General features: G+C 34.4%; 1 protein-coding gene across 3 annotated transcripts; it reads left to right on the forward strand.

Annotated features, from left to right (window-relative positions):
- Positions 1–5,892: 5,892 nt before the first annotated feature.
- Positions 5,893–11,272, forward strand: LOC100500053 (putative Golgi transport protein 1). 3 transcript variants are annotated; one of them, XM_026129056.2, is made up of 8 exons: positions 5,893–6,103; positions 6,230–6,338; positions 8,621–8,691; positions 9,784–9,875; positions 9,981–10,061; positions 10,171–10,268; positions 10,345–10,426; positions 10,793–11,272. In XM_026129056.2, exons 3-8 carry the CDS (start codon positions 8,661–8,663, stop codon positions 10,829–10,831), a joined length of 423 nt encoding a protein of 140 aa, XP_025984841.1. In that variant the 5' UTR covers positions 5,893–6,103; positions 6,230–6,338; positions 8,621–8,660; the 3' UTR covers positions 10,832–11,272. The 3 variants fall into 3 exon arrangements, with proteins under 3 accessions (XP_025984841.1, XP_025984842.1, NP_001336717.1); XM_026129057.2 differs by lacking the exon at positions 6,230–6,338 and having other exon boundaries at positions 8,626–8,691; NM_001349788.1 differs by lacking the exon at positions 6,230–6,338 and having other exon boundaries at positions 5,964–6,103; positions 10,793–10,958.

The raw sequence follows: 11,272 nt of genomic DNA on the forward strand, positions 1-11,272 counted from the left end.
CAAATCGACTACTTACAATGTCTGCTGAAATGATATAAATTGGCAATCAATTGCTTACATGGTCTGCCAATTTAACGAAAATCGATTGATAAGGAAAATAAAAAAATTAGCTGAATTAATTCATATTTAATTTAATAAATATAAGATAGTATTCTCCATAATTTTTTAATATTTAGATGGCTCATGATAATGCTCCTTTAAAAATAGGAAGCGATTTCTAGTTAGTTTAAAATTTAAAATGCAAATAAGTTATTTTTGGAAGAGGAAAACATGCCTAGAAAATAGGAGCAATTACCAAAAGGTGGATAAGTTCAATCTATAATTTCCAGTCAATTCAGTAATTGCCAACAAATTAGCAGTAACTAATAGTTGATTATCAGTTGTTAGCTGATTTTCAGCTTCCAGAATCAGCTAAGTGATGCCCTGACCATGATCTAGGTAGTTATTAAGTGGAAAAAAATGTGATTTTGTGGTAGATATGAGTTTGTAGCCAATAAATAGGCCTTGTACTTCAAATATAAGAACAAATTCAATCCAAAACATAAGCCTATTTTATCTTGCATCTATTTTATCACTTTTATTTATAGTTTTTGCCTTTTATCACTTTTACAACCTTTCAACATTTACCTTTCATGAAAAACCTTATCTGTTATGTCAAAATACATTTGAGTCATCAGACGAATCAATACCCTTAATTATGTTGATTAGATGCAAATAAATACAATGGTTACAAGCTACTACATCTTATGCGACATCAAACCTTGGCTCATACATCTGGGTCTGTATTTTTAGACAATAATAGAGATATGCCATGATCTGATACAACATTGAAGATAACATTAAAGACTTCATTAATACTCTATGTCCGAGATTCATTTTGCAGGAACTGTTTCACAAGATATTCTCCTATAATCTTTTGAATTCTATGAAGCATAAATGAAGTTCAAGTTCTGAAATTTTCTAAACAACATCAAAAGACGTGCTCTATTGTGATAAACTTGCTCTAACACCAAGGAAGTGATTTCCTGTTGAAGTGTTCTACACAAAAGCAAACAAGAGTGGTTTTCCAACATAAAGAAGTACATGCATTTAATGCAAGCATTAAATACTCCAATGACCACAATCTTTGTTGGACGACAAGGAATGGATGTATGTATCATCCAATTTAGCCTTCTATGTTGGAATCTATCTTCTATCCAATGGTGCATCCAATCTATATTAGTTAGTGGTTCATTAATAGTGTTCTATTTTGTAATTGTTTTTGCAGTTATAATCATTTTCAATTATTTTGTTATGCATGGACACTCCTATAAAAGGAGTTAGTTAGTAGGGTTCAAGCAAACGAGTTAGAGAGATATTTTGAACCCAACTTCATTGTATTTATTATTTTTGTTATACGCAATAAAATCTTCATTGTTGTGTGATCTCTCTTCTCCTTCTATAATCTATTTTCCCTATTTGTTTGCATATTTCTCAATCTTAAACCCAATAAATTGGCATCAGAGCTTTAGTTTAAATCAATTTCACAGTTAGTTCGTGGTAGGTTTAGGTCATTAGAGATCAACCATTTTATTTATTTTGTTTGTATTGTGTCTTCAAGATTAGATCAAGAAGATGGTTCACACAATCAAGATTGAAAAATTCACAAGGACGAATAGCTTCAACCTTTTATGCATGAATATGCATGCCTTATTGAAAGAATAAGGAATTTGGGCACCTCTCTCTGGTCAACCATCGAAGGTTGATAAGTTAGTCCTTGACTTGCAAGAAGAAAAAGTCGTCTCATTGATTCTCTTGTCATTGTCTGGTGAAGATCTTTATGAAGTCTCAGAAGAGAAAATCCCTAGAGGCTTACTTAGATTGGGAAATAAGGGTAGAGCAACAACTTAAAAGGAAGTCTACTTCAAAATGTTATGGCTCTCACTCATATCCAGAGAAAGACGAAGGTCGAGGCATCTTAGGGGCGACACCTTCTAAGCCCAAAGATGATAAGGGGAAGACAATAGAAAATCAACCCCCTAAGGCTAGTATGAAAGAGAAGACTAGCTCTATAAAGTGCTTTAAATGTCTTGGAAGAGGACACATTACTTCTCAATGCTCCACCAAGAAAATCATGATTATGAGGAGCCAAGACATTTATAGTAGCCAAGATGAGGCTACTACTTCACTTTCATCTAGTGAAAGTGAAGAAGCAAAAGGGGAAGAATCTAGAGAAGAAATCTAGCCCCAAGAAGAAGGACAACCTTTAATGGTTAAGGAAGAGTGTAAGGAGGTAAGTGTCTCTTGCAAGAGGTTAGCTAAGAAGGAAAGTCATTTTGCAATAAAGACAAAAATTAAAGAAGCTTCCCCTCTTAGACAACCTCCACATCTTCTTCTTTGTAAAAAGACACTTGTTAGCACTGCCACACCTCTTGGGCTTGAGGTTGTTCCTCATGTAAAGAAGTTGTTGGATGAGGGTTTGGTTCATAAGAGCTTAAATCCTTGTGCTTTATTAGTGCCCAAAATAGGTATTATTAGGCACCAAATCCCTAAAATAAGTGATATGATGAATGTGTTGACCTATTTTGTAAAATCACTCATGCACCCAACATCTTCATGATTCATGTACATAAGGACTCATTAGGTAGGTTTGTTCTTATTTTTGGTTTTAATACAAATCTAGGTGCTCATATGGGACACCTTAGGTTTATCGTACTTTTTTGTAGGAATAATCAACATGAAAATTCAGAAAAAAAAAGTACGTTTTATTGCATTACTTTCCTTAATTTTTAAAATAGTGATCAAAGGGTTCCCACAGACCCTAAGAGAATAAAGGTCATTCTTGATTGACCCACTCCACCAAGTATAAAGGAAATCTGGGGCTACCATGACTTAACAAACTTTCACAAAATGTTTGTCCCATATTTTTCTATACTTGTATTGTAGCACCACTCATTGAGTTGGTGAGGAACCATGTTCCCTCATGGGAAAATTCCCAAGAAAAGGGTTTTCAGACCTTATCCTACTCTAACATATTCAATACCACTAATATATATGTTTTTATTCCTTTAACAGGTGTCGAGGGAAGGACCCCAGAGTATCAAGAACCTCGGGATTTGAGGTCAAATCCTTTTGAAAGGGGAGGGGATGATGCAATCCTACCCCCCCCCCCCAAGGGTATTGGATAGAAGACTCGAAGAGGATTGTGCTAGAGTTGTTAAAGAAAGCCTTAGGGTTTTCATGAACCTCAAGGTAGATTTATGAGCCCATGGGCCAAGGTTGGGTCCACTCTTCTTTGTAAATATTAGAATAGGTTTTTCCTTCTTTTTGGCCTTGTATTTTGGCCATTCTAATAGTATAGGGTTTTAGCCTTGTATTTCATGGCATTTTGAGTAGTCTCTGTAGTAGGGACTTTTTTGTATTTTCATGTATTTTGGCATGGGGGTGAGCTTAGCTATTATAGGGGGTGTGTGTAGCTAAGCTCTAGCTTCTCATCCCAAGGAAAGGGATGCCATCATCAGACGACAAGTAAAGAGGAACATGATTTATTATTTCATCAATGTCAACATCAACACCATAATACAACTACTCAAAATAAGAATTAGCTACATTATAAATTTCATTGTGGTCTATGACTATCATACCATCATCACGTGAAAGAGAGACTATTATTCACACTTTTCCTAGTAGTGGCATAGGAATGAAGGAAGTGGTAATTTATATCACCATCTCTTGGCCTATAAACTTTAGCCCTTTGTCTCTAATAAGTCTCTTCTTAAGAAATCAAATTATTCAACTTTTGTTGTGCATTGGAGTAGTAGTTGACAGAGTCCTCATCAATTGATTCACAAAGGTATTCCATTTTTCTACTACAAAGATCAATTTGGGATTTGAAAACAATTTTGACTTGATGACCCTAAGAGGACATGTAGGAAGAACAACTTTTGAGTTTTCAGATCAAGTCACCATTTTCACCATTTATCCAACCCTCTCCAACAATGGCGATAAGAGTTGGCTCCAAGAGCTATGAATTCTCGAAATGAAATTGTTTCTTAAAAGGTTTCTTGCAAGTTGTATCAAGAAGAAGGTGGATGGGTGAATGGTAAGATTTATAATTAATAGAGTTTCAAAGTTTGAAGCAAGGAAACATGTCAACAACAAGACATGAATCAAAGCCAATGAGGTTTGTAATTTCTTCAATGTGGAGGGAGTTCATTAAGGTTTCACAGAGAAAGATGATATCCAAATGGAAAGTTTGGATTATGTCAAAGAGGATAGAAATTACACTCAGGTTGTCCAGGCCCCTGCAATTCCAACTAATGATACTCATTTTCCTTGACAGACCTTTTTGTCAAGGCCCATCGATAAAAAAAAGTGGACCTTGTTGGTAGGTGCAAATTGGTTTTGGGTTTCTGAAGGTCAATGGCTAAGGTTGGACTATGGCCAAGGTTGGAGGATAGTGTTTGGCTAAGATTATGGTTTAGGTGCGAGTTGGGTGTAGGAATGTGGTATGTGTTTATATGGTTTATGTTTGGATTGGCGGTGGGCCTTGAGCCAATTTTTATAACGTAGAACACAACCCCACTTAATATGGGGTCAAGGCCAAGGCTAGCCCCTGAGTCATGCTATTTTAAAAATATTTTTTTCAATTGTCCAAAGAATATATTTTTGGCTTAATCATGCTATTTTTTACTGACCTCAAGCAAGACTATTTTCAAAGGATTTGGGCTAGTGAATTTTGGTTGACCTTGACAAGAGTAGTTTTAGGACGACGTCAATTGAGCCTATTTTTGACCAACCTTGACCCGGACTGTCTTTGACCGACCTCGGTCAGGGCTTTTTCCAACAAACCTTGAGTTAAGCTATTTTTGGTTGAAATCGACTAAAGTTGTTTTTGGTTCAGGTTATTTTCAATCAACCTCAATAAGAACTGTTTTCGGTCAACCTCGACTCGACTGTATTCGACTGATGCCAACCAAGGTTGTTTCTGGTCGGCCTCAATCCACACTATTTTCACCTAACCTCAATCGACAAATATTTTTACTAACGTCAACCTAGACTATTTTCAATTAACCTCAATTGACCTTAAGTTTTAATATTTTGAACTATTTTTAATATTGAGGTCGAGGACAACCTTGGCTAAGGTTGTTCAAAAATTACCTTGGCCTTGGTTAGGCAAAAATAATAAGGGTTGAGGTTGGCCAAAAACAATCTTGGTCAACGTTAGCAGAAAACGATCGAGCTCGAAGTCTACCAAAAATAACTCTAATCAAGGTCTACAGTTCAATTTTATCTACCTTATGAGTTGTGATCCTAGGCCTATCTAAAATAAATTTTTATTTGAATTGTGAATTTCTCTCTATCTATATATAATACACTAAAATGACCTCTTTTAATACAATTTTTCTTACACAAAACTTAAATCCCAAATAAGAAAAACCAAACATATTTGATCTATGACCCACTTTTTTTTTATCTCCTTTCCTATAATGGGACATTTAATATGGGATGTGTTTTTTCATACATAGGAAACATGATTTTTGATAAGGTCCATATGATTTTTAGAAATGTATAAAATACATTTGACTAATCTTAATATGTTTCATGATAATTAAATATTCATGTAAAATACATAACTAAAACTTTTCCTCCACACAAAAATGTTAGATTTTTGTTTCCTTCTTTAAAAATATTTTTTTAGGAAAATGAACTAAAATTAATTCTCAAAAATTATAATTTTCTGATAATTTTTTAATAATAATAATAATAATAATAATAATAATAATAATAATAATTTATCACTTTAATTCGGAAAAAGTAAAAACTTTTCGTTAACTAAACACCCCCTAACTTACGACATAAATCAAATAAGCTTCATTTCTTAAATGAGAATACCAAAAATCTCTCATTCTATTGGCCGAAAAACATCATCATTACAATTCTGATTTTGCAATATAGTAGTAATAAAAAACGAATCAACGAACAAAGCAAAATCAACAAAAGAAACTGAAAAACAGTGAAAACCATAACACAATACCTCACGTACCTCTCCATAACTTCCATCTTCGCCGAATCACAACTTTCACCACCGTCACCGGCACCGATCACCGCCCTACGACAACCGGTAATCTCTCTCTCTCTCTCTCTCTCTAACACACGCGCGCTTGCTTTTTGTGTGAATCTTACGATTTTGCTGTTCCTGTTGTTGGATCCCTTTCTTTCTTTCGCCGAAACGACGATGCTTTTCGAGATCCAACTCGTCAATAGTCTTTTCCCTTAATTGTTCGGATCAATTTCTTCGCCTTCTATTTTGGAGTTCGTGTTGCGAATCGCGAAACTGTGGCGTGTGGTTGCTTGTTGTATGTGTTCTCAACCATTATTTTTAGTGGAATTTGGTTAATTAGAATGGGACTGTATAGTAAATATTTACTCGGAAGCATTAGGTTTCTATAGTTTGTTTTGTATTTGTTTCTGTTCTTGGAGAATAGTGTGTTTCATATGCTGTAATTAGAAAGTTTCATGGATCTGGTGTTTGTTACAGTAAGTTGAGGCTGCTTTGGATTTTGATTATTGAAGTTTCAAGGCTAATGCGATTATTTGTTATTAGGATTGGACTGTTGTGGTCTCTGGTTCTTAAGTTTTGTTGTTTTCTTTTCTTTTTTCTTTTTCAATTTCTTTGCCTTTTAATCTATTGTATTTGTATTGACTTTAAATAGATGCTGATTGATGCAGTTTAATTTATGTAATGGTACTGATAATGCTAATTTTAAGTTATTAGAACTTAATAGGGATATACGATGCTAGCTCAGAAAATGTTATAGCAGGAGAGTAGGAAGTAGGATGACAGCTATTTTAGATATTATAATACAAACTAAATTACTTAGATTATACTTATAAATTCTCAAAAACCAAAAAAACGCAAAACTAAAGAAATTCATTATAAGAACATAGTAATGAAGTCAAAAAATGAAAATGATGGTGAAATTAATAGAAAATAGGAAAAGAACATAATACATTAGATAAAAATTAGCAGAATGTGAAGGGGCCAGGGGGGATTCTAAAGGAAGAAGAAAGAATGGGACATGGAAAAATGAAGTCCTGGAAACTGTGAAGGAACAGAAGTTAAAACAGAGGTTACTTTATGTGTGATTGGTCAAGGAAGAAGGGTTTCAAATCCTGTTATGTTTCAGAAGCAAAAAATGCATTAGAAAACGTGGGGGAAATCACAATTTTACCAAAAAAAAAAACTAGACATCATTGTTTCATAGGTAAAAATGGGTTTTTGATGCCTATATCATGATATGGCAGATATAGTGTGCAGAAACCCACTATTGAAAACTGTTCCTCTATTTGAATCTGATAGGCGATAGCAGCCTAGGGCCACTCCTGCTATAGAGCTACTATACCATGCTATTAACTACTAAGTAACCATAGTGGTGTGATTTATTTGAGTTGACTACTTTATTTTGGCTTTATTAATTCAAGTTGAACATGTATCTTTGTAAGGGTTAAGACTATGAGGACTTTGCTATTTTTCTTTTATTAATCCTTGAAACATAGACACTAGAAAGTGGGCATCACATTGGTTCTTCTGTTTCAACATTGGTTCCATGAATTGACTGATTGCTGTTTTTGGCTTGTCCTTTGTGGGTTGCTGTACCTGTGTGCAGTTATTTTTTAGTTTGGAAGGAGTGATGTGGTGATTGCATGATGGTAGAAGTATGCTAAGTTTGAGTGGGTGTTCATGTTTTTTATGAATAATTGGAATGAGGAATTTGGTGTTCTTGTAGATTTTGATGAGGGAACAATTGCTCTTTCTGATTTGGGAATTATATTTGGTAGTTGCTACTATGTATTAAACTATTTCTGGGTTAAGTTCGTGACTGAATGATGATGGCCTGAGGTGTAGTTGGTGGAGTTATTTTGGATTTTACACAGTGGATTTTTGGTATGAATGATGATTTGTTGTACTGGGGTAGTCAAGTGATTTTTGTTTAGGTTCCGGTTCCAGGAGTTCTGATTTTCTGACCATTGTTATGAATTATGGAGGAATGCTTGATGGTCTCTGTGGGGGGATTTTCTAGGTTGTGTTTTTGTCAACCTCTAACTGTTGAAACTTGTAAAGAGTGAATTACTTGCTGCTTGCTTTCTTAATTTTCTCTCAGACTCATGCATGTGTGTGTTATTCCTGCTGTATGGGTGCTTCAAAGTGACTAAGGATTGAAAAAAAGGGAGTACATGTTTCTGTATGCTTGTGGAAAGTGCTGATTCGAGAATGGGTGTGCTTCTGGCTTCTCTATGGGTGTCTGCCATTAGATAACCTTTGATTCAAGGAGGAAGAGAGAGAAAGTGATTTGGGAGATGAAGAAGGCATTCACATGAAAAATTGATGTCAATTTCCGTTGGACCAATCTGACGTCAACCCTATTTTCTGAGGAGCAAAATTGCACTTTCATCTATATTTTATGAATTTTCATATTAACAGTTGGTTTTTCTAGAATTTTTCCGTGTTGAGTTGAGATTTATAGTGGCTATGATGTTGCTGTATCTTCTTCTTGAGACAAACTGGTTCAGGAGAATATTTGTATGCATTTCATTGATTTTTATTAACTGACTTATTTTCTTCTGTCATTTGTTTCAGTGAAGGCAAGACACTTGGACATCTGAATCATTGGTATAAAATGGTTTCGTTTGAAATGAATGATCGGAAGAGTAAGTGGAATTTCTTTTTTTCTTTATTACTGGCAATATTGTCTCTTGTGTCGTTAGTACTCAAGCCTATGGAATAAGAGTAGTAGGTTTTTAGAGTTTGCAATAGTTCCATTTTTTAAACTTACTCTGGTGCTAGAAGGTTCTTTGCTAGGCAAAGGTATGGGGGAGGGTCATTGTACGCAGCCTTACCCTTGATATGTAAAGAGACTGTTTCCATAAATAAATTATTTATCGAATTCATTTATTTTGAGGAAATGCTATCTAGTTGAAATGATTCTGATTTATATAGGATTGTGCTAATTTGCTTGGTTTCTTCTTTTCTTCTGCCTTGTGCATTTCTGATTTTCATGGTTTTATTAATGGTTGATTAGAGGATTTAAATTACGTGGTTTTTGAAAGACCAACTTTAGAGTATTTGTCATGCATTTTTTTTTCTCCGAGTTGGTGAAGTTCTTTTAGCTGGCCCAAATTTGCATGCACTTAATGCTTCCATCTTCATTGCCTTATTTTTTTCGAAGCTCCTTTAAGGAAAGCCTTAGTGTGTGTGCCATGTGTATTGTGTTTATGCATGGTTCAGGGCACATTGTGGGCTTTAGCCCACATAGAAGCAAAAGGAGAAATAAGTGGAAAAGGAAAAGAGCTTAATTTCTGCGACCTATTGTCTCCATCCTAAGCAAGAAATTAGACATATTTGACATGCTGGCCATTTTGAAAACTCTATTGATAGGATATTGATAATCTAATCATGTAGTTAAAATAATCAGTACTTATATAAATAGTATACCGAAATACTTGAAATTTATTATGTAGAATAGTATAAGTATATGTCATACACAATGCTATAGCAGCTATTCCAGTGCCCTGCACTTATTTTCTTGGAGCAAGAAATATTTCTTGATATCAGACAGTTTTTTTAAAACATTTATTAGTGCCTTTGCTTTTGCATATCTGTTCTGTAATATTGGGTAGCAAAAGAAGATAAGATTAAATGTAAACATTATATTGCTGGCATATACTGGTCCTATGTATAATTTTTAATTTAACTATTCCAATATCTTCTGAATTTAATGTTATCATTGGCACATTAAACAGAGATTGGATTAGGCTTAACGGGATTTGGTATATTTTTCTCATTCCTTGGCCTTATCTTCTTCTTTGACAAGGGATTGCTAGCAATGGGAAATGTAAGTGTTATGACAAATTTCATGTTTATGATTTTTTATCTTTCTGCTTGCTGTGATTATACTTGATAAGATCTATTACAACATGCTTTTTATCACTCAAATCAGATACTCTTTGTTTCTGGAGTATCCCTGACCATTGGACTGAAATCCACTATGCAATTCTTCATGAAACGTAGTAATTTCAAGGTAAACTAGTTATGTATTTGTCATCTCTTTCATTTGGCATTCCATGTGCTCTTCATGGACCATGGTTAATTTTCGACCTTTATCGTCTACCTATTTTCTGTTTATGTAGGGAACAATTTCATTTGGTATTGGGTTCTTTATTCTTATCTTGGGGTGGCCTATTCTGGGCATGATTGTGGAGTCTTATGGGTTCATCATACTCTTCAGGTATAGTAGGAAACTGAAATAAAATCTGTTCTATTAAGTATGTTTTGTGCTTAAGGCTAATGATGGAATTTTGCAGTGGTTTCTGGCCTACACTGGCTGTTTTCTTGCAGAAGATCCCTGTTCTCGGTTGGTTGTTTCAACAGCCATATGTTCGATCGGTAAGCAGTTGTGCTTAAATGTCTTGTTCCTATCAGCTTAAGCATTTACACACCATTTATTATAGCTATTTATTTTATTATTTTACACTCCTACCTGTGTGTTACCATATCTATAGAGGATGCTCATGGAGATCTTAAACAAATGTTATTAGCTTTGGGACTTCTTAGTTTTCATTGATAAATGTCTTAGAATAGTTGGTTATATTTATCTGTCAAGAGACTGTTGAATTTATGAGTTGCTGGGTTTTGGTTCCATATATGATCTACCTGTCAAATGTGATGTAGAAGCTCTTCATCTCTGCTAGATGTTGAAATTCATTATGCATTCATTTAATATGCTGAAATTATCAAACTCTTCCTTTTCAGTTATTGGACCGCTACAGAGGCAGACGAGTGCCTGTGTAACTCGTGGAATTTTAGAACATTATGTAGCTGCTAGGAAGCGCATATGTAAGTCAGTGTAAAGAAAACACTCTCGTATGGAGACCTAACTCTGAATTCTGATGGTATAAAATTGTCATAATCATTTTATTCAAAGGAAAATGGAAAGGAAAAAGTTTTTGTATTCATTTTACAACTCCTTTTTAGGCCCCTTTTTGATTCTCATGCCTCATGGAAAATCAATCAATTGATCTTTGGAGTTTTCAGTTCTTCAACTTCTTCTACATTACTGTCCAATTCAGACGACATCATTGGAAAGGTTTCTGTACGTAGGGTGTTATGGTGACATTTGTTTACAATTCGTCAGAGGAATATAATGATTTTAAGTGATATCAAATGGTGTTAGTGCAACAATATGGTGCTTGACATTTTTATTTCTTTATTTGAAATATATTCTTCTAGTGA

The sequence above is a fragment of the Glycine max genome, chromosome 7 (assembly GCF_000004515.6).
Source record: "Glycine max cultivar Williams 82 chromosome 7, Glycine_max_v4.0, whole genome shotgun sequence".
In the NCBI taxonomy this organism is placed as follows: Eukaryota; Viridiplantae; Streptophyta; class Magnoliopsida; order Fabales; family Fabaceae; genus Glycine; species Glycine max.

Excerpts from the sequence above, each read along its gene's own strand:
- LOC100500053 (XM_026129056.2), top strand. The coding sequence starts at position 8,661 with ATGGTTTCGTTTGAAATGAATGATCGGAAGA. Across the intron at positions 10,269-10,344 it reads GGGTTCATCATACTCTTCAG|TGGTTTCTGGCCTACACTGG; the intron begins GTATAGTAGGAA and ends GGAATTTTGCAG. Across the intron at positions 10,427-10,792 it reads AACAGCCATATGTTCGATCG|TTATTGGACCGCTACAGAGG; the intron begins GTAAGCAGTTGT and ends CTTCCTTTTCAG.